This window comes from Dasypus novemcinctus, chromosome 19, assembly GCF_030445035.2.
Source record: "Dasypus novemcinctus isolate mDasNov1 chromosome 19, mDasNov1.1.hap2, whole genome shotgun sequence".
Classification (NCBI taxonomy): domain Eukaryota; kingdom Metazoa; phylum Chordata; class Mammalia; order Cingulata; family Dasypodidae; genus Dasypus; species Dasypus novemcinctus.
In genome coordinates this window covers 16,288,310-16,314,467 of record NC_080691.1, presented here as the reverse complement: position 1 = coordinate 16,314,467, position 26,158 = coordinate 16,288,310, and the positions used below count along the sequence as shown (strand labels likewise).

The 26,158-nt window shown below is 61.5% G+C and overlaps 1 protein-coding gene across 1 annotated transcript in view; it reads right to left on the bottom strand.

Annotated features, from left to right (window-relative positions):
• Nucleotides 1–25,029, bottom strand: part of DHX37 (DEAH-box helicase 37) — a 36,391-nt gene extending 11,362 nt beyond the window's left edge. The window contains exons 1-16 of the mRNA XM_058281222.1: nt 24,825–25,029; nt 20,747–20,916; nt 17,527–17,639; nt 16,232–16,565; nt 14,146–14,294; nt 13,299–13,391; nt 11,777–11,873; nt 10,598–10,711; nt 8,222–8,323; nt 7,910–8,024; nt 6,264–6,359; nt 6,014–6,096; nt 4,859–5,003; nt 4,202–4,278; nt 3,010–3,242; nt 1,103–1,214 (exon numbers count right to left, since the gene is read on the bottom strand). Of these exons, the coding sequence (XP_058137205.1) occupies nt 1,103–1,214; nt 3,010–3,242; nt 4,202–4,278; nt 4,859–5,003; nt 6,014–6,096; nt 6,264–6,359; nt 7,910–8,024; nt 8,222–8,323; nt 10,598–10,711; nt 11,777–11,873; nt 13,299–13,391; nt 14,146–14,294; nt 16,232–16,565; nt 17,527–17,639; nt 20,747–20,916; nt 24,825–24,930 (2,139 nt within the window). The 5' untranslated portion in view covers nt 24,931–25,029. The remainder of the gene's footprint in view (nt 1–1,102; nt 1,215–3,009; nt 3,243–4,201; nt 4,279–4,858; nt 5,004–6,013; nt 6,097–6,263; nt 6,360–7,909; nt 8,025–8,221; nt 8,324–10,597; nt 10,712–11,776; nt 11,874–13,298; nt 13,392–14,145; nt 14,295–16,231; nt 16,566–17,526; nt 17,640–20,746; nt 20,917–24,824) is intronic.
• Between the last annotated feature and the right edge of the window lie 1,129 nt (nt 25,030–26,158).

Genomic DNA, 26,158 nt, shown 5'->3' with positions numbered 1-26,158 from the left:
CTCCCGCAGGGCTGAAGAGCCAGGGGGAGCCGTAGAGGGTCTCTGGGCGGCGGGGGACCTGCCCTCAGGCACAGAAGGCAGCACCGGTCGCCTGAGGCAGCCCGGCCCAGCGCAGCTCCCCATGCCGCCACCCCTGGCTCTGGGGCCCACAGGCCGGAGCGGCTGTGCCTCAGCTCCTCGTCTGCGCAACGGGGGCTGACCACGTGGGCCATCACCTGGGCCGCCGGGAAGACACCTGGGACCTGACTGTCCCAGCCACCATTAGATGAAAAAAAACCCGAGCCAAGGCAGGATGTGAAACACGGCTTGAGGTTTTAAACACGGCAGAATTCGCAACACAGGGCTCTACGCGCTTAGGAAACAGACGTGGGCGGTGGACGCCGTTACCCAAGAGGCGGCGCTCGCCCTTCTCTAGGACGTTTCTTAAGTGTCAGGGTTTCTGTAACTGCACATATCAGGTTGGAGTCAGAGAAGCCAATGAGGACGTGCACTTTCAAAGCGACAAAACACCCTCAGGTCATGCTGCTCGCCAGGGGCGCACCCCAAAGGCTGTCACTTCCGCCTCAGCTTGTCTGCTCGGATGGGGTGGGATGCCCACGTTACGGCTGGGGGGGGGCTCCAGCAAGCTGATGGGCAAGACCCCAGCACGTGCGGGGCGCTTGCCCTAGAGCAGCGGGAGCCGGCAGCCCCTGGGGGGTGGGCAGGACACGCTCCCGCCTGTCGGCAGGGGGCTGCGGCCAGGAGGAACCCAGAACACCCCGTGAGCCCCAAGGACGCCTGCCGGCCTGCGAGCAGTACAGCCACCTCAGCCTGCAGGCCTCTGTTCTGGCAGCCCCCCTGGATGGCTCAAGGCGGCCGCGGGCGGCACTGGGGAGCAGAGGCCCCGGCAGACAGAGGCTCACAGCAGGGCCCCCCAGGCGGCTGCCAGCTGTGCCCCGGCCCTCTGTCTGGCCCAGCACAGGACGCCACGCGACGGCTGCCTCCCCGTGGGGCTGGGCCCCGAGCACCCAGGCCAGGGCACAGCGGCTTCTCCCTCAGGACCATCAAATGCCAGGCCGCGGGGGGACCCCGGGGGCGGCGCGGGGCGGGGGCTGCGGCTCACCTTCTCGATGTTCAGCGCCTTCATCTGAAGGATGAGGTCTTCCACGGGCCTCCGGGTGATTTCAGGAGGAGGAAACTGCGCAAAGTCGCCAAACACCGCGGAGGAGTACAGCCTGCGCAGATGGCACGGGCGGTGGGAAAAGAAGGTTTACGAGAGCTAAAGGCAGGTCCCCACGTGGCGAAGCAACGCACCATAAAGACGGTGCTGCCGCCAGCTCGGCCAGACCACCCGGGCTCAGGGCCAGCCGTGTGCTGGGCAAGCACCTTCCCCGCCTCGTTTGCTCAGCTGTGACCGGGTAAATCGCAGGTGCAGCCTTGTGGGGAAGGCGGAAGACTAAGCGGGCACTGTGCTGCGCGGGCACACTAAGCCTTGAAGGGTGAAGGCTAAGCTGGCACTGCGCTAAGTGGGCACACTGAGCCTTAGAACGGTGAAGCTAAGTGGGCACTGCGCTAGGTGGGCACACTGAGCCTTAGAACGGTGAAGGCTAAGCGGGCACTGCGCTAAGTGGGCACACTAAACCTTAGAACGGTGAAGGCTAAGCGGGCACTGCGCTAAATGGGCACACTAAACCTTAGAACGGTGAAGGCTAAGTGGGCACTGCGCTAGGTGGGCACACCAAGCCTTAGAACGGTGAAGGCTAAGCAGGCACTGTGTGTAAAGCTCAGAACCAGAGACAGGCACCACGTGTAAAGCACTTAGATAGTGCCAGCACACAGCTAGCACCTGGCAAAGGTTAGTTATTGTTACTTCTTACTAGTTTTCTTTCTAGACTTCCTAAATTTCAAATTTTCATAACTTTAAACAATATTGAAAAGAAATGCAGTAAACCTAACAAATACTAACAGCACACAGAATGGGAGAAAACATTTTCTAGGAAATATCTGGTAAGAGACTTATATCCAGGACACACAAAACCATTACGATGGCAATAATAATAATCAGAAAACGCCCTATTAAAAAGATGAGCAAAGGACCTGAACTGACAGTTCCCCAAAGAAGACCGGCAAACAGCTAATGAGCATGACAAGAGGCTCAACGTCACTGGTCAGCAGCTGCCACCTGAGCCCCCGGGATGCGAGAACCCAAAGGAGGACGGCTGGCGCTGAGGAGGAAGTGGGAACGGGAGCCCCGCGTCCACCCAGAGCTGTAACCCGGGGCAGCCGCTCTGAAGACGGCCCGGCTGCGCCTCTCAGGGGAGGCACACGGTGACCACCTGACCGGCAGCGCCACTCCCAGAAACGTGCAGAAGAGAACGAGGCCGCACAGCCACGCCAGCCCCGACGCACCGGTCAAGGCGGCACCAGTCAAGGCGGCGCCGTTCCTAACGGGCAGGAGCAACGACCCAGAGGGCCACCCGTGGACAAACGCAGAGGCAGAACGCGCCTGTCCACACGGCGAGCAGGACTCGGCCACGGAGAGGAATGCTGGGCTGACTCAGGCCGCTCGTGGATGACTGAAAACAGGAGCCGAGGCAGGGAAGCCGGACAGAGCACGCGGACAGTGCCCACGGCGCGCAACGCCCACACGCGAGTTCAGACAGAAGCAGACGGGCAGAGGCGAGGGCTGGGGGGGGGCCTGCTAAGGGGTATGCATTTATCTTTGGGGTGGTGGACGTGTTTGCACCTGACTGGGGGACGGCTGGACAACTCTGCGACTGTATTAAAAGCCACTGAGCTGGACAATTTAAGTGGCTGAGTTGTATGGTATGTGAATTGTCTCAATAAAGCTGTTAAAAAAGCAAAACAGACCAAACAAAGAAACACAGTGACAGTCAAGAGCAGGGCCTGGCCCCAAGAGCAGAATAAAGAAATGGAAACAGCTGAAAGCCAACCAACCAGGGGCTCACAGAGCACCCCGAAGGCACAGCTTCCTGGGGAAGGGGCTCCCTGCGGGGGCCTGGCACCCACCTGTAGCAGTGGCCGGGCTCCGTCCGGCCAGCCCGGCCAGCCCGCTGGTCGGCCGACGCCTGGGACACCCAGGTGATGCGGAAGGAGGACACGCCGGTGACCCGGTCGTAGTAGCGCTGCTTGACCTTCCCGCAGTCCACCACGTACTTGATGCCGGGGATGGTGAGGGACGTCTCGGCCACGTTGGTGGCCACCACGCACAGCCGCGTGCCCTCGGGGGGAGGCCTGAAGACCTGGGACGGGGGGCAGCGAGGGGGCACCCGGATCAGAAGGGCTCGTGGGGGGCGCAGCAGGCCACTCCTCCTGGCTGGGGAGGCCGTGGCTGGGGTGGGAGGGGCTGGGGAGGCCACGGCCTCGACGCAGAGGCTTCGCTCTTCTCCACGGAGACCCCGAACCTCTGTGGTGGTGGGAGCGGGGAGTTCTGGGGCTATGGGGGGAGTGAGGCGTGCTGGGGTGGGCGGTGTGGAGTGCTGGGGTGGGGGGAGCAGGTGTGCTGGGGTGGGGGGAGCAGGGTGCTGGGGTGAGGGGAGCAGGCGTGCTGGGGGGGGAGCAGGGTGCTGGGGTGGGGGGAGCAGGTGTGCCCGGGCAGTGGGGGGAGCAGGTGTACTGGGGAGGGGGAGCTCCCCACACACCTCAGCAAGGGAACACAAATCACCTATCTTAAAATGGAAGCATATCAAAAAACAGCATTATGCCACACAAACACGTGTCTAAACCTTCACAGCTTTCTATTAAAATCACAGTAAACTTGAATTTCCGGGGAAAAACAGATGCTCTTTACAAGTCTTTATCTAAACGTTTTATACTAAGTGCGTGTCTACACCGGAACCAGAAAAGAAGTGTTAAGTGCACAGAAACTTTTGAACCAAAACCGAATGCGGGGAAGCCAGTGGTGACGATGGTGACAGCGGTGAGGACAGCTGGCACCATCGCCAGCCTCGCTTCATGGCAGTGGAAACTGAGGCACGGGCGGCATGAGTGGCCCGAGGCCCCAGGGCCAGTAAGGCGTGAGCCGGGTGAAGGCCCAGGGCCACTGCAGTGCCCACTCCTAACCAACGCGCCGTCCACCTCTCGACGAGGGAACGGGGGTGCAGGTCAAACACCGACGGCAGGGCGCACCGGGACGTGGCCTGCCCCTCTTGCTGCCGTCAGGGCCCCCCCAGACCAGCTGCGCATCCCCCGGTGCTGTTACCTGGGCTTGTTTCTCTGGGGCCAGGAGGGAGTAGAGTGGGAGCACGTGGAGGGGGAGGGAGGCGTCGGGCTGCTCACCTGGGGGAGGAAGCGGGGGCCGTGCTGGCAGTAGGCCGGGACTGGGACCATAGCCAGCGGCAGGCCCCACCCCGGCTGCCAGGCCCCACCCTGCTCTGCTGGAGGGTCCCTGGATCAGCTGCGTACCCAGGGGACCCTTGGGACCAGCACAGGAGGGGGCCCAGCCTTGGTGGACTGCTGAGGGGAGCCCAAGGGCTTTCCACCTGTCCCAGAACATCCGCCAAACGCCGTGATCCGCTCCCCGGAGTGGACCGCCCACACGTTGACAGTGTCACGCCCGTGTGCGTGTGGGCAGAGCGGGCAGCGGTGGCTCCCTGCGCTGGGGTGCTGGGCTCCGCTGCTCGCCAGGGTACCCGGAGCACACCCTGGAGCTGAGCAGCCCCTGGCCACCGAGGCCCGCGCTCACCCCCAGGGGCCGTCTCTGCCCCGGGCGCCATTTCCGTCGAGCCAGGCAGGCACCCCGCTCTCTAGGGCTCCCCCACGAGGGCGCGTACCTGCGCACGAGCTCGGGGGCAGGGCTGCTGGTCCACCTCCTGCGTGGCCACCCCAAGGACGGGACGGGACGCTCTGCCGGGCTCACCTGCGTCCTCTCCCTCGTCCCCTAAGTCCAGGTCCAGGTCGGAGCCCAGGGCCGCCTCCTCGTCGTCCATCTCGGCCTCCCTGTCCTCGTCGCCTTCGCCCGCTGGCAGCACCGAGTAATTATCCAGGTTGATCTGCGGCAACGCCTGCGGTGAGAAGGACGTCAGGGCCACAGCTTTGGGCGGCCCTGCTGGACAAGCACGTCGGACGGGGCGACGACCCGGGCCCCGACACAGCAGCCTCCCGTTCCTGGGCAGGGCGCCTGGCCTCGTTCTGCCGGTTTCCTTTGCTGGAAACTGGGGGTGATCGCAGAACTGACCCCAGAGGGCTGCTGGGCGGATGCCACAGGGTTACTCATGTGAAGAGCTTCCTCGCTGCGCGGGCCACGGGTCAGCGGCCACGAGGTGACTTCGCTTCGTGGACGTGTGTGGCCCTCACCGCCCACCTGGCCCCCTCCCTCCCTTATCGGGCACCAAGGGGCTCCTGGCTCTGCCTGCTCGTGGGGGAGCCTCATAGGCCCTGCGCAGGCATCAGGGCTCAGCCTTCCAGAAGATTCCTTCTGACCCATGAGACTGGGAACCTCGCATGCATTTCAAATCACAGCGCACCCTGCGGCCTCTAGAGCAGTACCCCCGTGACGGGAATGTTCTAGAACTGTGCCATGCACGATGGCTGCCGCCAGCCCCACGTGGCTACCGAGCCCCTGCAAGTGCCCTCGGGGATGAAGAAACCGGATGTGCTGCTACACTTAACGGTAACTAACGTGACCTTCAGCAGCTGCACTCAGGTTCTCACCCCGGGGCCCCGGCCCGTGACCGCGCTGTGCATGCCGTCACCCCGATGACACAGGAGAGGCAGGGCCGCCACACGGAGACAGAGGCCGAGTGCAGCCACAGGCCAGGGGCGCGGGAGCCCCCAGGCAGGAGGTGGGGGACGAGGGGGAGCCAGCCCACCCACACCTGTGCTCCACCCGGGAACGGAGCCTCCCGTGTGCCTCTGTCAGCACCCCAGGAAGGTAAGGAGGCGTGGAGCGGGCAGCGCCTGGGCCCCCGAGACACGCAAAGCGCGAGGGAAGAGCTGGCCTCGAGCGTCGCCCAGACGGCCTCCGCACTGCGGACAGAGCGCCAGCGCCCGAGCACCCGCCGGCCCCACGTACCGCGGCCTGCGCCTTCCGCGCCCTCGCCCGCGACTTCTTAAACCTCCGCGTTTCTTCCACCGAATCTCTCTCCTCTCCCTTTTCTGGAAAAGTCGAGAATGCTGGGGAGAAAGGCACCTGGGGGCCACCGCAGGCTCCCCCACTGCCCGAGCAAGCGCGCTGCGTCGTGCCCCCGGGGTCGGGGGGTGGACGGAGGCCGTAGATGCCCACCCGCTGCGCCACGGGCTTTGCCACGGGGGAGCGTGGTTACCTGGCGGCCGGGGCCTGGCATGAGGAAAGGCCCTCCGGAGCCTGCGGCACAGCGCGTGCACCTCGGCCTGCCCTGTCAGGAACACCAGGATGCCACCTGCCGAGAGGACGGTCAGCTGCTCAGCGCAGGCTCCTCAGCAAGGGCCTGGGGCCAGGCGCCCCAAGGGCTGGTGTGGGGGGAGGGAGCGGCCAGAGGGGATCCGGGGGCCCAGGGGGAGCCATCCAGACGTGCTGGGATGGGAGGGCTGGCTGCCATCAGAGTGGGCAGCCGGGAGCAGGGAGGCCGGGCTGCCGGTGGAGGGCTGTGCAGGGGCGGCACGTGCAAAGGCCCTGAGGTCAGGCAGAGCACAGGCATCCGGGGATGGAGAAGCAGGTAGGGCCACTGGGGACAGCTGCAGCTTTACCCCAGGGTGACAGCGAGCAGGGACAGGGCAGGGCCTGTTCCAAGGGTGGACAGAGTGGAGGGGAGGGGGGAGCAAGGGAAACCGGTCCAAAAGTGACCCCAAGAACCAGGAGTGGGGAGGCCCAGGGGAGGCAGGGCCCAGCCTGGGAACTGGAGGTACACGGCTGTGCCTCTGACCACAGCAGCCAGGGCTCCGCACAGCCCAGGGACGCCCCCGCGGCCCTTGTGGAGAGGGCTCGACCAGGCGCGAGCCAGGCCATCCGTTCGCCTGCTGCCCGCGGCCTCTGCAAAGGCTGACAGACTAGAGCGCCCGCGGAGAAGGCCGTGGCCTCCCGCGCCGGAGGGCGGGCCCCCAGGACGTGCTGCCGGGTCAGCTCTGGAGCCGAAGGCAGAGGGGGCTCCAGCCCAAGGCCAACGTGAGGTGCCGGGGCCAGCCGCCGAGAGGGGGCAGCGGGCAGATGTGGGGAGGCGTGATGGGGACGGCAGCGGGGCAGAGGGAACCTGGGGTTTGGACTCAACAGTCAGGGCAACGCACAGAGACAGGCCTGAAAGCCACGGCAGGGGTCTGCACTGAAGGGTGGACTTGGGGTCTGTCACTGGAGACGGGGACTCTTAGGCCAGGAGTTGAATGGGGCCTCAGTGGGCCTGGGGAAGGCCCCAAAACGTGGGCAAAGTGTGCACGTGTCCAGGGGTCTGCTTTTCCAGACGAGGGTCCTGAGTGCTTGGGAGATTCTTACGAGGGGCCTGGGACCTCAGAAAGCTTAGGGGCCAAAGACACCAGAGGTGGGACAACCTGAACCCAAAAAGAACCATGACACCAGGGAGCAGGGTCCAGAAGCCTCTTAAAATACTAGGAAAATAATCCTGTGCGTGCCACGGGGCATTGCAAAAACCATGGGCACCCAGGCTGAATGCTGGGCCTTGCCTGGACCTGCGCACACCTGTGCCCCCAGGTGCCCCCATGGCTCGCAGGCACCCCCAGGGCCTGTAGACGCCCCCATGGTTCGCAGGCACCCCCCAGGGCCCACATGCGCCCTCCCCTCTCCGCCTGCAGGCACCCCCAGGGCCAGTCACGAGAGCCTCTTGGCAAATGGGCTGAACGGGGCGGGCAGGAGCCGTGAACACTGGAGCGGTGGGGACACCGAGACACGGCAAGCTCAGGAGACTTTTCGGCCCACTTGGAGGTGGGCCCTGCCCAGGGGCTTGGGGGGAGGCGGCCCCTCGGCCTCTTGCCAGGGCCTCACCCGCGGGCAGCAGCCGGTGGATCTTGCAGACCTTCCGGAAGCACTCTCCGCTGTAGTCTTCCAGCGGCGTCCGCTTGTTGAAGTGCACGGTCACCGGGAACTGCCGGGACTCCACCTACGGGAGAGCAGGGGGGCTGCGGGTGCCGGGGGCGCCCCCTCCTCGGCCCTCCTGGGTGAGCCGGGCAGCCTCCACGGTGCCACCAGGCCCCTGCACCTCTCGAGTGCCGCTCATGGCCCATGTGGGGAAGCGAGGTTCCGGCCCTGGCCCGGCCCTGGCAGCGGGCTGCGCCTTCCGGAGGCTGCTACCCTTACCTTGATGACCGGGGGCGGCCGGGCGAAGAGCCGCTGGTTCTGGGTGAAGTCCTCCACCCGCAGCGTGGCCGACATGATGAGCAGCTTCAGTGGCAGGCTCCTCTGTGGACGGCAGAGCCCTGGTGACGGCGGCCGGCCAGGCCGAGGGGCTGTTCCTGCCCTCCAGCCCCAGCCCAGCTCCGCTTGCCAAAGACCCCTGGGAAAAGCGAGCTGCCGGCAGACCTGCCTCCCCCAGGGGGTGGTTTAAGAGGTTTAAAAGCCCCCAAAGTGGAGCTCGAAAGGGCCGAGGTGGGTGGGGGACACCGGCCCCGCCCAGCCGAGGGGCGCGGCTGCTGTCGGCTCCCGCCAGGCCTGCCCTGGCCCTGTCCGTCCGTCTGTCCCTGAGGTTCAGGTAGCTGTCTTCGTTCTCTGGAGGTGGCCCCTCGGAAGCAGCGGCTGAGCCACTGGGCTCTGCTCTCAGGCCCTTGGAAGCTGCGTCTTGCTGCACGTAAACCCACGCCCCGCAGCTGCCGGCTCCTCGGGGACGTGGGGGATCCCGAGGCCGGGGGCCCCGCCCGGTCCAGGCCCCAGGCCCGTTCCCACAGGGACCCTCCCCTGCTCCCACCCACCTCCTGGCGCTCCCCCCCGCCGCGCCCTCTGGGCTCTGTGACAGTCCCCGAAAGGCACTCAGGGACGCCCAGGCCCACCAGGGGTCCCCGCCAAAGCAGACGACGGCGGCTGGCAGAGATGCGAGGAAGCCAAGGCAGTCCTCACAGGGTTAAACAGGAGTACCGCCCGACACAGAACCCTCGCTCCTGGGTCGTGGCCAAGAGGAGCGGCTACGCGGGCCCACACGGAAGTTTCTACATGGAAAGCCATACCAACGCCCTTCACAGCAGCCAGAGAGCGGACAACCGCCCAGACGGCCATCCGCTGATGAACGGGTAGTCAGAACGGCCTGTCTGTACAGGGGATTGTGATTCAGCCACAAAATGGCACGGGGTGCTGATATTGTCCCATGGGGCAGGGCCATGCAAGCAGTGGCTGGCAGAGAAGCCAGAGGTAGAGGGCCACGCGCTGCTGGTCACAGAAGGCTGCTGCCATGGCAGCCCCATGGCCTGTGCCCCTGCTGGGCCCACCCTGCACCCTTCTCAGGGAGGCCCCCCAGCCCTCCGCCTCTCCCTGCTGTCTGCCTGTCCTTCCCAGCTTTGTCCTCCACCGGCTCACAGACCTCCCGAGCTGGCCTCTTGCCTGTCGCCATGTGTAAAGCGGAAGCTCCACCAGGACAGGCAGTTTTGCCTGCTTCGTCCATGACGGGGACAGAGCCCAGCACACGGCAAGCACACGGCAGGTACATGGCAGGCACACGGCAAGCACGCGACTGGCACACGGCAGGCACATGGTAAGCACACACAGGCACATGGCAGGCACTCGGCAAGCACACGCAGGCACTCGGCGGGCACTCGGCAAGCACACGCAGGCACTCGGCGGGCACTCGGCAAGCACATGCCGGGCACACGGCAAGCACACGCAGGCACACGCAGGCACTCGGCAAGCACATGCAGGCACACGGCGGGCACTCGGCAAGCACATGCTGGGCACACGGCAAGCACACGCAGGCACACGCAGGCACTCGGCAAGCACACGCAGGCACACGGCAGGCACTCGGCAAGCACACGCAGGCACACGTAGGCACTCGGCAAGCACACGCAGGCACACGGCAGGCACTCGGCAAGCACACGCAGGCACTCGGCGGGCACTCGGCAAGCACACACAGGCACACGCAGGCACTCGGCAAGCACATGCAGGCACACGCAGGCACTCGGCGGGCACTCAGCAAGCACGCAGCTGGCACCTGCTGGGTGAACACCCTGCACTTGGAGAACTAGGCCGAGCGTGAGCAGCAACTTCTCAGCAGGACTGGGGGGGCTGGAAGAGGACTGCCCCACGGAGCCCTCCCTAGCTGCGCCCTCGACCCGGCTGCCCCCTCGACCCGGCTGCCCCCTGAGGTCGGCTTTAGCCTGATCGGGGGCTGGGGGAGGGCGGGAGGCCACGTCCCCCCGGGGTTCCGACAAGGGAGAAGCTGATGCTGGGCTGGCAGCTCAGCGCCGGGGGGCAAAGGGCCTCGGCCAGGGCCTCCCACTCTGGGCCGTTCCAGGGTCAGGTCCCACGGGGCCCACCGAACACCCACTCCTTGCTGGAGTCAGGAGCCCCACACTGGTGCGGCAGGTGGGTTCACAAGGAGCTCTTTTCACCAGGGCGGGCAGGGGGCCCAGCCTCAGGAGACCGTCGCAGCGCAGCCCAGGGCGCAGCCAGACGTGTATCGTGGAGCCCGAGCGCCTGCAGGGTGGCCTTTGCCGGGTGCGCAGCCCACCCAGCACCCCGCCTCCCGCTCACCTTCGCCCGGAGACACACGATGCGGGACAGGAGGCCGACGAGGATGTCGGTGTAGACGCTCCGCTCGTGGGCCTCGTCGATGACCACCACCTTGTACTTCAGCAGCAGGAAGTCCTGGGGGCAGAGGTCATGGGGTCAGAGCCGGTTCGGGGTCCCAGCCGGGGCCTGGGCCGACGCGGCTGCTCTCTGTCCCTAAACCTGCTGCTGCCCCCGACCGCGAGGAGGTTCCTGGAGCCGCGTGGCCTGGGAGCCCACCCCGGTCCAGCCCCTTCCCGGCCCCGTGGCCTCAGGCGAGTCACTTGATCTCCCTGGGCCTCGGTTTCCTCGTCTGTAAAATGGGATAAGAATGGGGTCACGGTGAGATGTCGAAGACCGTTAAAGTCCAAAGATCAGTGAGCACCATGTGTGGAGAAAAAGCCGGAGAGACGGGGGCTCCTGTTTACCGGAACCCAGCGGCCAAGAGCAGGTGCCAGGGCGGGGGGGGGCCGTGGGCCCCTGAGCCGGGGGAGGCAGGACCACTCGGCGCCGGGGCTGTCCCTGCCCCTGCCCCCGCGGGCTGGCCACCTGAGCCGGCACACGCTGGGACACTCGGGCCACCCCCGATGGGCTGAGGTCCCAGGACGCTTGGCCTCCCTGTGGACCTCCCTGAGGCCCAAGTGGGTCTACTGGCAGCGGGGGGCGCGGCTGAGCCTCCCGTCCTACGCACAGACGCCCGGAACACAGCTCTGCAGGGCTGGGTAGTGAGGACTCGCTGCGGCTCCGACCAGGCCCCCTGCCTGGGCTGTCCCATCTACAGTGGGCACAGCGCCACAACGGGGTCGCGTCTCCCCTCTGGACCAGGCGGTCTGCGAGGACAACGGTGCTGCGCCCAGCCTGCCGCTGCCTCCGACGCACCGCTGCGCCTGGGGCCCCGCTGGGTGAGCATGCAGGCTCTGAAGCGCGGGCTCACGTCTAAGAGGCACCGGGGGTACGGGGCACTGCTCTAGGCTATCTGCCTACTTTATATACCTTCAGCTTCCACGTGCGTCTATGAGAAAGGAGGCACTTACAGATCGAGAAATGGCTCGAAGGGGTTAAGTAACTTGCCCGAGGCCACACAGCCACAAAGTGTGCGACACCCTTTGCCAGCAGGTGGCATGCTGGCTGCTTGTTCCCTTGCTCATGAGACCAGCAACCGACCTTCTGGATCTCTTTGAGCAAGACGCCGTCTGTCATGAACTTGATCCTGGTGTCCTCGGTCACGTTGCCTTCGTACCGGATCTGGTAGGAGACGACCCTTTGGGGAGAGGCAGTGACTCAGGGCAGGAGGGGCCCCCAGGGCGGGGAGACCTGTGGGTGCGGGGTGTGGCGTGTGGGCAGGGTCCACCAGCGCCGCACCTCCCCAGCTCGCTCTCCCTCTGGCACGCGGGGCTGGCGAGGGGAGCTGTTCAGGCGTTAACGGCCACGCCGCGCACATGCCGCAGAGACCCTGGCTGGAGGGAAAGGCTTTTGATGAAAGACCAGAAAGAGTTCTCGCGGGAGCTAGGGGTGACGGCGCGGCCCCTCCCCGCCCAGCGCCCTCCCACCCTGCATGAGGAGCTGCCGTGGGAGGTGACGGGAGGCCCGAGCTTCGCTGTGAACACCCTGGCGTCTGTAGGTGGGCCAAGGGGCCGGGGGACGACAACCACCGTCAGGTCCGAGGGTGTGCGGGTCACACTGCGAACCTCTCTACCTAGGGACGTGCTTGCAAGCTCAACACACAAGGCTTTCTTCTCCTTTCTCTTGAGGGTGAGGCAGAACCTCAAGTGTTTTAAAGAAATATTAGACAAAACTGGCAAGACGCAGCAAGGTGTGGACAGAGCGCTACCATTTATGGAAAAGACAGCGACAGACGGGCGCGAGTCTGCCGTGCGCACAGGGCATCTCAGGACACGTGGCGGGGAGCAGCTGGGGCGGGGCGCCCTGCTTCGCTTTCCTTCCTCCCGGGCCCCGTGTCCACAGAACCCGCAGACCCAACAGGCACCCCACCCGGCAGGCCAGCGCGGGGCGCGGGGGAGGGCGCCTCTGCACCGCTGTGCTGGAGCCTCAGGGCCCCGGCCAGGCTGGGCGCACAGTGGGGCTGCTCGGTGGTTCTGACCAACGGGCGGCGGGAGGAGCCCCGCTTCCCTCTCCCGTGCTTGGGCCTTCGGGATGAGGCCAGAGCAAACGCGTCGCTTCGTCCAGCTGCCTGCGCCGGTGCACACTGGGCCGGGCACCGCGTCACAAACGCGCCAGGAGGCTCTACGCCAAGCCCGGCGCTGCCTTGGCTCTGGCTGCTGGCAAAGGCAAGTCCGACACCCGTACCACCAGGACAGGCTCTGCCTTCTGGGACCCGAGCTTCAGATCAGCTCATCAAGGCTAAGGACGCATCGGGTGGCACCTCAGTCCAGCCACGTGCTGCTCTGGGCCACCTGGCCCCTCTGTGTAGTGTGTGATGTGAGCCGAGGATGCGGCAGGTGACCTCTCTGCCCCGCGCCCCTCGCCCAGGCTGCTCCGTTGTCCAGGGTGCAGGAAGGCCCCTGGGTCGTGGGGACCCTGCGCTAGGGTGCAGAGGCGGCGCCTTCACCCGAGACCCACCCCCGCCCAACTGGACAAGGCCTGCAACCTGCTCGGCGGGTGTCCCTGCCCTGGGCGATGCCACACGCTCCCCGCCACCCCCAGCCCGCCCCAGAAGGTGCCTCACCGCTGGGACAGATTCATCTCCTTGGCCACTCGCTGGGACATGGCCACGGCGGCCACTCGGCGTGGCTCTGTGACACCGATGACGCTGTTCTCGCTGGGGATTGGGGGAGCACACGTTAGCAAGTCCAGCCTAGCTGTTGGTCCCAAAGTCAAGCACCTGAGGCACCCCACCTGGGGCAGAACGGCACACGCCAAGACGAGGCCTGGGGCAGCAGGGCGCGGCCGAGGAGCCAGCAGGCGGGCGCCGCTCACGGCTCAGGCGCAGCTGCTGAGACAGGGCCCAGGGCTTGGGCTGCCCCAGCCATGCCCATGCCCCTCTAGATGCAAGACGTGGGACCCCACCGAGGGGACAGCCTGTGGGGTTCTGGGCTCCCCGGAAAACCTTGGCTTCGGGAGGGAAGGTGGATATTGGGAGGGGACATGGATTTTGGGAGGGAACGTGGATTTCGGGAGGGCGCCCTGTTCCCCAGCTGGTAAGGGGGTCCCCTGTGCGTGGATTCCTGGCACCAACAACATGGTCTCTGCTGAAGGGGCCCAGGGGGCCCCAGGAAACCGAGGGGTGCTGACCGGGACGTTCCCCCTGTGCTGGGACCCTCATCGCCGGGGGGTGAGGTGTGGCCTGTGTGACCCCACGGGGAACCCGCGTGGCTCCCTCCAGACCCGTCCCGTGCCCCCCTCCTTCTGCTGCCTGGGCTTCGTGTCCTTCCACCGCAGTAAATGGAGTGGCGAGCGCGACCACGTGCCGAGCCCCGGCAGCCCAGCGGGGTGACCCTGGGGCCCCACGGGGTGACCCTGGGGCCCCACGGACCGCTCGACGCGCCACGAGGCAGCCCCGTGATGGCGCCCACCTGCCGTAGCCCGCTTCGTAGAGGAACTGCGGCACCTGCGTGGTCTTCCCGCTGCCCGTCTCGCCGCACACGATGACCACGGGGTGCTCGGCCACCGCCTCCATGATCACCTGCTCCTCCGAGAGGATCGGCAGCTTTAGCCGCTCTTCCTGGGGAGAGAAGAAGCCGACTCAGAGCGTCCTGGGACGGTGGCAGCCGCGCAAGGCCGGGGGAAGACAGGTGGGGAGGGGGACAGAGGAGTCACGCATGGGCCAGCATCCTCCGGACGTGGCTCAGGGAAGCCCCCGAGAAACGGGCACCCTTGGCTGGAGCTGGGGGCCTCCGCTTGTGGCACCGCTGCTTGGGCAGGAAAGCAGGTGCTAATTTTATTAAAGGCGAGGACGTGCCACCCGGCAAGTCGTCACCCGGGTGTGTACTTAGAAGCAGTGGCTTTCACACATTTTTCCCCTGCAACCCATGGGAAGAAACACATTTTACAGCGTGGCTCAGTCCACACACACACACACTCATGTGAACCAACGTGTATCCCGCTCCGTGACACGTGCTAGTGTGTTTTATCCTGCTCTATTCCTATTCTATTCCACTCCATTTGTGTAAAACCAAAAAAGCCTGGTCACTTCATGACCCAGGGATGGGTTGGGATTTCCGGTTTGCAATCACTGCCCCAGAGAAGCTGTCCACATGTGCCCACGAGAAGGGCCAGGAGGTTTAACAGGACAATGACGATGAGCAAAAAACTAAAGCAACTCGAATGCCCATCAGTGGAAGGGTCCTTAAACTATGGATGAGTCACACAACGGACTACTCCAGTGCTGGGGCAAAAAAAAAAGAATGAACCTCACGCTGACGCATCACGTGGATAATGCTTAGGAACACAGCACTGACTCCCAAAAGCAAACTGCAGAAAAACACGTGATGTGCTTCCCGTCACAGGAACAGGCGAGCCTAGTGCAATACTGCGGGGAGTATGTACGTGGTCAAACATCAGGGCACTGGAGCCCCCGAAGGCGCCCACGACCCCGGATGATGCAGGAAGCAGGATCCCCGCAGCTACCCCACCGCCGCCTGCTGCCAGACGGCACCGAGGAGTGAGCCTGTGGTGGGAAGGTGCTGGCACGCCGGGGCTGGCTGGCAGCCCTGACCTCACGTGACGGCTGCTTCACACGCTCGCGGGCACTCCAAGTACAAATCCGGTCAGCGGCACTTATTCCCGTTTGCCGCGATGCCCCGTACCTCCCCCTCCAGACTTCCTCGCCCGCTCACCCGCTGTCACAGTCCAGCGTTCGGCCTGAAGCAGCCTCTCTGGGGGCCTAGGGCCCTCCTGCCCCAGGGCCTTTGCTCGCGCGGCTCTCGGTGTGGAATGGGCCCCTCTCTCGGCTCCTGCGCACCCTTCAGCTCTCGCTCCTGACGCCCCCTCCCCAAGGATGCCTGTGCTGTGCGCGGCCCCATCCTGCCTGGCTCCCGGCCCTGTTTACAGCACTGTTGGCTGAGGTCGGTCTCCCCCACCCGATGGCAGGAACCACCAGCGTCCCTGCACCGAGCACGCCACCAGCCAGGCGGCCCTGCGGCACCCGCGACGTCACCGAAACCTCACGCCCACCCCGAGATGAGACAGGGAGAACCACGCTGTGCGGGTTTGCTCGGCGCCGGCCCTCAAACGCTTGTGACAACCTAGTGTGGTCCCTGTTTACCGGATGAGGAAACTGAGGCAGAAGGAGCACCCCCACTTTACAGGCCAAGAACCACAGCTCAGGAAGCGAGCTGGAGAGTGGCAGAAGCGGACTCGCCTCCGGGTCAAATCGTGCCTGGCCAGGACCCACGCAGGAGCTGACGGCGACGGTGACAAAACGTGCCGACACGGCACCGACAGCCACCCCCCAGGCCCTGTCCCAAGCACGTCCTCACGTGCATTCACGCTGCGATCTGTGCGGCAGCCTACAAGAGGGGGACGCTTACTCTGCCCTTTCCCAGATGGGGACACCGAGGCAGGGGGTGTGAACCACCAGGACGGCCTCTCTTCGCCCTCGGCCCCGGGCCGCTCTAGCCCAGGTCCAGGTCCCCAGCTGCAGGCCCGGGCGCCACGAACCTGCATTTCGGGGGAGCGGTCCACGGGGACGAAGATGGCGGGCTGCGCCGGGGGCCTGGCCGGAGGGGCGCGGGGAGCGGCGGGGGTTCTGGCCTGGCCGGGCTGGCTGCTGGGCACCGGGCTCTCGTCCCTGGCCTCTGGCGGCACTGGCGGCAAACGCACGGCCAGCGTCCCCGCGCCAGTCTCCTCCGTCTGACCGGCAGCCTTGGCCTCGGTGGCCTCCGACTCGTCTGAGGACTCGGACTCCTCCTCTTCCGACTGCCGGTGGCGCTTCCGGTGGGCCCCGCCGAGGCTGCTGATCTTCTGACCCGGGGCTGCGGCTGCATCGGGCTTCCTGCCGGGAGGAGGGGGAACGTCAGGCGCCGGGGGCCCAGGACCGGCCGTGGCCGCCCCCGCAGGCCTGGGGGTCAGGGCTCACACGGCACGCCCCTTCCCTCAGCAGGGCCTCTGCACCTGCTGGACCCCGTAACCCCTCCCCGCGGGCAGCGCTGCCCTCACGCTACGCCGGGCGACCGCCCTGACCACGGAGCCCTGGACGCCGCCCCAGCCTCTCCTGAGCTCTCTCGGCGGCTTCGTATTCCCCAGCACCAGGTTCGCTCTTAATCGTTTGCTTATCGCCCGGCCCCCTACGAGCAGGCGCGCTCGGCGAGGGAAGGGGCTTCGTCATCCTTGCACGGCCCTACTGCCAGGTCCTGGGACCCCCGGGGAGTCGCGGAGTGAATGGCAACGCGGGCAGAGACCAGCCTGCAGGGACGTACGCGAGCAGGCCGGGTGGCAGGGGTGGGGGTCCATGGAGCGGGGGCACACAGGCTCGTCGAGCGGGGCTGGCACCCACCGCACCCGCTGACTGCCGCTCTGCGGGGACGTGAGGCTGGCGGGGCCGGATCACCCAACTGGCCGCGACCAACCGGGGATTGTAACGTGAGCTCTCCTATTCTGAAACGTGGGCACACGGTCCAAATCGCTCATGAACACTAAGGGAGCGGCACAAAACACGTCTTCGGGCCAAAGCTAGCCCCTGAGCACCTGGCCACACTTTCTGGCCTAATCATCTGGGCAAAAGCTGAAAAACCTGCAAAGCAGGACGCCCCGTTGCAGGAGAATACCAGAACCGCCGCAGCAGGCTGCTTCGCCGCCCCAGGCGCTGCAGGCCGCTGCGCCCGTGGACTCTGCCCACTGGCGCCTCCAGCCCCGTGGAGCACCTCGAGGGTGTGGTCTTAAGGTGTGCAGCGCCCGGGGCCCGTCAGCACCCACCGCGGGGTTCTGGGGGAAGGGCTTCGGGCCGGCGGACTCACTCTCTGGCGCAATACATGCGGGGCCCGGTGCCCAGCTTGGCCGTGGTGTAAAGCAGTTTCATCTCGGCTTCGGGAGCCTGGACTTCACTCAGTTTCTTCAGCATCTCTGCTCGCTGGGGGAGGAGACGTGTGGGTTAGACATTTGACATCAGAACACCTGCTTCAGAAAGGAAGTGAGACTCTAAATAAAATTATGGCATCGCTATCACCAGGAGTCTTTTCAAAATCAATGTCAACGTGCACCTCTGCGGGGGCGTGCTGTTCTTATGGCAGCAGCAGTGAGCGCGGGGGGGGGGGGGACTTTCTCAGCCCTTTGCTACACGCAAGGCGTCTCTGCCCCACTGTTTACAGTGGGAAATGATGGACTCCCCAGGTGTCCACCAGCAGGATGCTGAGTCGATAAATGATGGCCTGTTTGTGTGACGCAATGCCCCCTGGCAGGCCCAGGGGATGGCAGCTCTCTGTGGGCTCACAGGCCCCCTGAATTCTTCCACCTGGCTGAGGTGCCTGTGAATTTTTGCTGTATCATTTTTGTAACCGTGTGTACATGCTTTAGATACACTTCAGTGCACAAAGCTCACGACCTGACAAAGCAAGGTGCAGGGCAGTGGGGAGAACCCCTGAGCAGGATGGAAAAAGGCTCTAGCCCTCTGCTAAGATCTGGGCACTGAGCAGCAGCTGCTAAAGAGAGACCTGCTTCCCGGAGAAGCACCCAGCACCCAGGGGAGGGAGCCCTGCCCAAAGTGCAATGTGAATCTCACGAAAACTGTTGCAGGGTTTCGCAGTCTTTTTGGGTCCCACTGTTTGTGGTGGGGTGTGCCCTGTGCATGGCTGGACAAGCAGTGGCAGCCCCGGCCTCCGTCCACTGGAGGTCATGCCACCCCCTGCCCTTTCTCATAGACGTGAGATCAAAAAGCGTCTCCGGACATGGCCTGCTGGAGAACCACGGCCCTGGATCCAAAAGCCAGTTTTCAGGAATTGAGAAAGCAAGCAAGTAAGGTTACACCGTGAGATGCAAGCAAAAGAATCTAGACTGTAAGAAACTACTAGACCAGCAACCCCACTTTCCAACCAGTAAATTACAAGGGAAGAAGGGGGGGGAGCATCTACAAGAGACTTGGAATTTTACCACTTACTGAAGACGTGACAATACTGAAGACGTTCCTTAGCGGTCGCCTAGGGCTGGGAGCACCGCGGGGACTGGGAGTGAGGGTTTAGAGGGGCGGGGGTTACTTCTCTGGGACATGAACATGATCTAAGCCTGACTGTGGTGATGGCTGCACAATTCTGAATATACCAAAAGCCACTGAACTGTATACTTTAAATGGTTAAAACTTCGAGTTATGTTATGTGAATTTTACCTCAATGAGAAACATTAAGGAAAGAGTTTGAAATCCTCTAGAATAAAGTTAAGAAATAAATAATGCAGCAGTTTGGCATTATTTATCAATTCCAAAAATAAGTATTGGCCTCTGGGTATATTAGATTATATTGGATTCAGAAATTTACTTGATTAAATAAGGATTAAGTGAAGCGGACTTGGCCCAGTGGTTAGGGCGTCCGTCTACCACATGGGAGGTCCGTGGTTCAAACCCTGGGCCTCCTTGACCCGTGTGGAGCTGGCCCATGTGCAGTGCTGATGCACGCGAGGAGTGCCCTGCCACGCAGGGGTGGCCCCCGCATAGGGGAGCCCCACATGCAAGGAGTGCACCCCGTAAGGAGAGCCGCCCAGCACGTAACAAAGTCCAGCCTGCCCAAGAATGGCGCTGTACACACAGAGAGCTGACACAACAGGATAACACAACAAAAAGAAACACAGATTCCTGGTGCCGCTGATAAGGATAGAAGCAGTCACAGGAGAACACACAGCGAATGGACACAGAGAGCAGACAACTAGGGGGAAGGGGAGAGAAATTAAAAAAAAAAAAAAAAAGGATTAAGGCTTGGATTGGGCCATGTCAGTAGGACAATGAATCCCCGTACCCTTGTGCAGGACTAACAGAAAAACAGCACCACAGAGAAGGGAGGTTGGAGTTTTGAGCTGGAGCCCGGGAAGTAAGCACACGGAGGAGCAGATCAGCTGAGCTCAGAGAGAATCGAGCCCAGGAGAGAGACAGAGCCGGTCACCTAAGTCTACAGCTGGCGCTGTGGAGAGAGCAGAGGCGCTGAGCCTGGAGAGAAACAAGCCCCCAGAAAAGAGGAACCCGGGAAGCCCCCAGAAGAGATGAACCTGAGAAGCCCGAACCCTGGCAGACGTTGGCAGCCATCCTGCCCCAACATGTGGCAAACAGACTTTGGTGAGGGAAGTAACTTACGCTTTATGGCCTCTAAGCTTCTACCCCAAATAAACACCCTAGATAAAAACCAACAGATCTCTGGTATTTTGCATCAGCTCCCCTTTGGCTGACCAATATAAATAACATAAAATTATTAATTAAAAAAAAAAAAAAGAAAGCGAGCGTGTCGCTCCGCAGCCCCTCCAGCAGACAGGCTGTGGCCTGAAGAGTGGAAACGCACCAGACAGCAGAGGCCTCGAGGGGCCCCTCCCGGGTGGGCCCGAAAGCTCTAGAGCTTCAGCCCAATGCGGTGGCCGGGAGCCACGGGTGGCTGTTTGCATTCAAACTAATTAAAATGAAGTAAAGTTAACAAATTCAGTTCCTTCAGCAATAAAAAGAAATGCGCCATCAAGCCGTGAGACCACACGGAGGACCCTCCCTCAGGGCAGGGGAACTGGTCCGTGGGATACTGTGGTTGTGGGTACGTGACATTCTGCATTCGCTGAAACCAAAGAACTGGACCCTAACGTGAACCATGGACTTGGGTGGCTAATAACCTACGGACACTGGTCATCAGTTGTACCAAATGTACCACCCTAACGCAGGGTGCTAATTAGAGTGGACACAGGGGGTGGGGGAGTGAACTCTCTGTACTTCCTGCACAGGTTTTCTGTAAGCCTAAAACTGCTCTCGACAACACAGTCTTTGCAAATTTTTAAAAATCTTCACTCCCTCAGTCGCACGTGCCACACTTCAAGTGACTTCAAGTGCTCAGTAGTGCCGCAGGGCTCCTGCACTGGACAGTGCCGAAGGGGCACGTCTCCCTCATCCCAGGAAGTTCTGATGGCAGGCGCTGCTCTAGGGACCGCGTCGGTGGGACGCGGACCACCCCCCACCCCCAAAACCGGAGAGCTGGGCACGGGCCCTGACCGAGCGGGGCATACCTGGCTCTTTTTCTCCTTCTGTTCTAAGACTTTCTGCAGCAGTTTCTTCTCCTTCTTGGTTAGAGGCTTCCGCTCCTTCTTGGACGGGGGAGGAGCTCTTGTCTTCTTTTTCTTCTTCCCGGGCAGCACGAGTGCGTTGCTCGCGTCCACTCCTTTCAGCGGCTCCTTACCTGAAAAGGTGTGCCGGCCTCGTCCACAGCCCCGCAAGGCTGAGGCCGCAGGCGCCTGGGAAGCCCTGTCGGCACGAAGCAGCAGGTGGAACCTGCTCCCCACCAGTGTGTGGGGGGAGAAGGGGGCAGACGGCACGCAAGCCAGCCAAGGGGGGGTGGCCTCCGACTGCGCCAGCACTGCAATGGAGCCTTCAGAGGGTGGGCTCCCTGTCAGGAGGGAGGCCAAAGACACTTCCGTAAATACAGAAACGCAGGCTTTCTCTTAGGAGAGAGTTATCATGTCTATTCTTAAACACGGTAGGCTGGAAGTAGACGACCTAGACCTTTCTCGAACAATTGGGTTATTGCACCACTCCTCAGCTTCAACCTTTCACAGACTCTGGGCGAGGACCTATCCCCGCCTGTGATGGAGAGGCTCAGGGGACACCTTTGCCAGGTGATGGTGCCCCGGCGTTTGGCCCAGCCAGCACTGGGCTGACCGTAACACAAGGGCACCTCACGGACTTCAATCCTCAGCGAGCTGACGGCGTGCATGGCTGGTCACACCTGTTCCTGCGACCAAGCGGGGAGACTGCTGTCAGCGATAAGAGATGCTTCATCCAACGAGATGAAGGCCTTAAAAGAAGAACTGATGTCAGCATTCAGGGAGAGAACCCCCGTCTCTGCTTCACTCAGCCAGGGTCTCCTGGGGATTCACGAGGACCTTCGCTGGAGCCCCTGGCGCGCAGCCTGCCCTGTGGAATGTGGACCTGTGCATCCCCCAGTCACGTGAGACAATTCTATAAAATCTCAAACAATTCACAGGTATCTCCTCTCGGGTCTCCCTAGAGAACCCTGGCTAGTACACTGCCTGGCATCTCCTCTCCAGCCTTCCTGCAGGGCAGGATCTGATTCCTTTGTTGAATGCACAGGGTTCCTAAGACTCTGTGAATATTACAAAGGGCAGAAGACGTCCAGCAAACCCAATCAAGATCATTTCAGGCAATGCAAGCTGTCCATTGTGTAGCTGTCAAATACAGAGAATTAAAAGCAAAAGAGAAGCAGATGTAGCTCAGTGGTTGAGCACCAGCTTCCCATGTAGGAGGTCATGGGTTTGATACCTGGTACCTCCTCTAAAAACAAAAAGGGTGTACAGTGGTGTTTTCCACAGGCTCCAAATTATATAATGACTTTGTAATTCTGACGGCTAATGGAATATGTGCTCATATATCCTTGTATTTCAAAAATTTCTCCGTTTTAATTTCTAATATGAGAAATGTCGATACCTATAACCCACACTCTCTTTGGGGGTCCTCAGTTTTAAAAAGTATAAAAGGAAGGATCCAGAAACCAACAAGTTTGAGGACTGCTGTGTCGTAGGAAAAAAAATAAGCAGGGAGGGGGGAATGATAAGAATATAGATAAGGGGTGGGTGGCGATCCTGGCTGGGGTGGTCCGGAAGGCACCTCAGAGAAGGTGGCTCTGACGCGAGGGGTGACCGGCCGGAGGGGCCAGGTGAGCAGGGGGCCAGGGGAAGACCCGAGTGTGCGCAGCGGTCCAGCAGGGGGGAAGCTCAGCGCCCTGAGGCAGGCAGGAAGCCGATGGAGCGCACCAGAGAGGGCGAGTGGCAGGAGAGGGTCACAAAGGAGCAGGGGCCCAGTGGTGCCGGGTATGGAGCCAGGATTTTATTTTTAGTGTGAAAAGAAGCCACTAGAAGGTGTTAAGCTGGGATGCAATCTGCTTTACGCTGTTAAGAGATCTCTCCAGCCCGCGAAGCGGGGACAGAGGGAGACCTCTCTTCTGCTCCAACGATGATTTTCCCCTTATCTCTGGGTCTGACGGACCTTGGCCCCTCTGCTCTAACCACCCAGTTCCAACGGTCAGCCGGGAGTCTTCGCCCTCGTGGGGGTGCCGCGCCTGCTCGGAGCTGTCACTGCTGTCAGTCGCCGAGGGGCTGACATCCATCACAGGATATGGTACTCCTCCACAGCCTTCTTTACTTCTCAAAGCATTCTCATTTCACTAAATAAGCACATCTTCCCAATATCGTCTCCAGATCCCCAAAAGCAGGTAGGACGGCTACTGCTATCAGCCCCACTTATAGAGGAGAACACCGAGGCGCAGAGGTGCCAGGTGATCTGCCTCGATTCCCCACCTATCCGGGAAACTGTGGAGAAGGGAAGTCAGACTTCCAGATTCCTACCGCCTTCCAGGCCCCAGGGCGAAGACCCCAGGGCGAGGAACAGGACACCGCTTCCTGGGGGAAGCAGGGAAGCAGGCTTCTCCAGGCGCTCTGGCTGCTTTCTCCCTCTGGCCATTTCCAGAACGCCGACCCATCCTTTTCCTAACGCCTCCACCTGCCTGGTCCTCTTAGGCCTGGCCCTCGCGGCACTTATAGCCAAGTGGCTAGATGAGTTCAGTGCTGGAAGGTGTTCCGTTTCAGGGGACTGCAGGACATCCTCGGGCTTGGTCAATCCAGCCTCGCCCCACGGAGGTCATCAGTGACCCCGTGTCAAGTCCATGGGTGTCTTCTCTGGCTCTGAGCCACAGCAGCATCTGGCACAGAGGGTGAGTCCTTCTCCTTGATTCCAGGACCACCAGGCTCTCCCACTCTCCCCCATTCCTGTGGGAGGCTCTTCCTCCTTTTGCTCTCTCCAGCGCGGGCAGGCCCCAGGATTCAGTCTTCGGACCTCTCTCCTCTCACCCACGCTACTCCCTTAGGGAGCCAGGCCAGGCTCCTGACTTTAAATACCACCTACCCGCAGACTCCTCCAAACCCGCATCGCCAGCCTGGACTTTTCTCTCCTGCGGATCAGATTACAACAGTTGCCTGACCACCCTCTAAGTGAGTATCTAACAGCGCCAACTGCTCACATCCAAAGCCAAGCTCTTGGACTCTGGAGCCCTTACCCACCCAAGCCAACCAGCCCCAGCCTTCACCAGTGGCCGGGCCCAACACCTGGGGGGGCAATCTTGACACCTCCTTCAAAATATATCTAGAACCCAACTCCTTCGTCTTCCCTGGTGCTACTGCCCCAGTCCAAGCACCATCAATTCTTGCCTCAATTACCTTAGTGAAGAGCTCCTAACTGATCACCCTGGTTCGACCTTTTCCCTCCACCATCCATTTTTCTTCAACACGGTAGCTACAGTGACGCTGTGAAGACTTCATCGCATATTGTGTTCATCCTCTGCTTTAAACCTTTGCATGGCTCCCATCTCACCTTAAGGAAAAGCCACGGCCCTACCTAATCTGCTTCCCGTTTTTGCTCTCAGCCACTCTGGCTTCTTTCAGGTCTTGACTCAAATAACCCTTTCTCAGAGAGACCTTCCTTGGCAGCCCTACGGAACCCTGCGATCCCCCCAGCCACCTGTTTTGCTTTACCTCCTTAGGACTTAGACCCACATACCAGCCTATGTATTTTACATGTCAATCACCTATCTTCTCCCTAAGCATGTAAGTAAGCTCAGGAGGGTAGGGATCTTAAGAAATCCCTGCTGTGCCGGGTATCTGGAATAGGCCTAGCACACAGTAGGCGCTCTACTGGAAAAAGCGTCCGAGCAGAACGTCCAGCAGCCTGGGGCTGAGCAGGACAGTGACAGCTCGCTGGCACGCCGATTATAACCGAAGTCCTCGGAGTGGATGGAATGGCCTCACTTTCTGGCCCCAATTCTCCACGCTACTCTATATAAGGCCAGACGCACTGCAAGAGCCACCCAGGTATTGCTCCAGTCAGCGTTAAAACTAGACTGTCCCTGCACTTCCCACCCGCGCCTTCGTATCGTCTGAAATTGGGGGGGGGGGGGGTCCCCGGGTCGCGGAGGCAGGGCACAGTCCGGAGGGCCCCAGGCCCCTACAGCCCAGCCCTGGCAGCGAGGCTCTACGCGACCCCTCCCCCGGAAGTCAGCCCCGCTCCGTTACCCCTTACCTTCCAGTTCCAGCCGCACTGGGGGCGGCTCGGGGTCGCCTTTCGAGGGGCCAGGGGCCGCCTGCTGGCGTCCCTTGACGTTGAACCGCCGGCGCAGCTTCCCCATGACGCCCCCGCTCTGCTCCTCTGCCGAACCCCGGAGCCACAGCGGAGCCCCAAGCCCAGCACACGTGTGTCCCCAACCGCCCAGGCAGCGCGACTTCCGGCTGGTACTCTCGCGAGAGATGGGACTAAACCGGCGACTGAGGGCCGGGGGCGGGGCCGGGGGCGGGGCTTGAGGTCCCCGCGGAGGTCTGGGTTTAAACCCAGGGCTGCTCTCTGTCGCTGTAGTCAGTGTCTAAATCTTAATTATCTACCGATATTAATTTAACTAATAACATACTTCTCACTTCTCCTCCCCTTTTTTGCTCAGTTGCCTTTTCTGATATTCCTGCCACGAACGTGTATTAGTTGTGTAGTAAAGAGGCGCTAAGTATTTCCTTCGCAGGGACCGAGGGAACTTGAAACTCTCATTACCACGTCGCAACGTCTACAGGACACTCGGAAATAATGTAGTTTTTGAACCCTGCAATTATCTTGTGAAGAGAGCTGTTACAGTCTATCGCGGGTTTTGTGTTGTTTTTTTCCCCGTTAAAAATTATTTCGTTCAGGGCAAACATTCAAATTATACCAGGCACGCAAAAAGATGAAGGCATTAGATGTTATTTTATTTCAGAACTGCTAAAGTTATTTTTCAAAACTGCTTCATGAACAACATTTACAGAACCTAGGACAATGTCTGGCTGCAGAGTAAGTAAGCAATAAATAAAAGGGAAGGAGAGAGGGATTTTATTTGGATAAACTACTCCCCTCCCTCACTACAAGGAAGGAAAGAGGGAGGGAGGGATTTTATTTGGATAAACTGCTCCCCTTCCCCGACTGCGACACAACACCACAAGTGGCACAGGAGAGGATTTTGGAAGTATGCATGTGAACCCTGTCTAACAGTTAAATACTAATTTCAATGTGTTTTGCAAATGAAAAGTGTAACTAGCACATGTAGCCTGTGTTTTCATGGATTTTATTGCTAGGATGACAGCCATACACAGTTTCTTCTTTAAATATATTTAAGCAACCTAAGGTATGACCATTTTAAAAATATAAAGTACATAACAATAGTGCATTCTCCTACTGTATCTTCTAAAATCTTTTTTTATTTTTTATTCCCCCCCCCCCAGTTGCCTGTTCTCTGTGTCCATTCGCTGTGTGTTCTTCTGTGTCCGCTTGTGTTCTTGTCAGTGGCTCGGGAATCTGTCTCTTTTTATTGCGTCATCTTGCTGCGTCAGCTCTCTGTG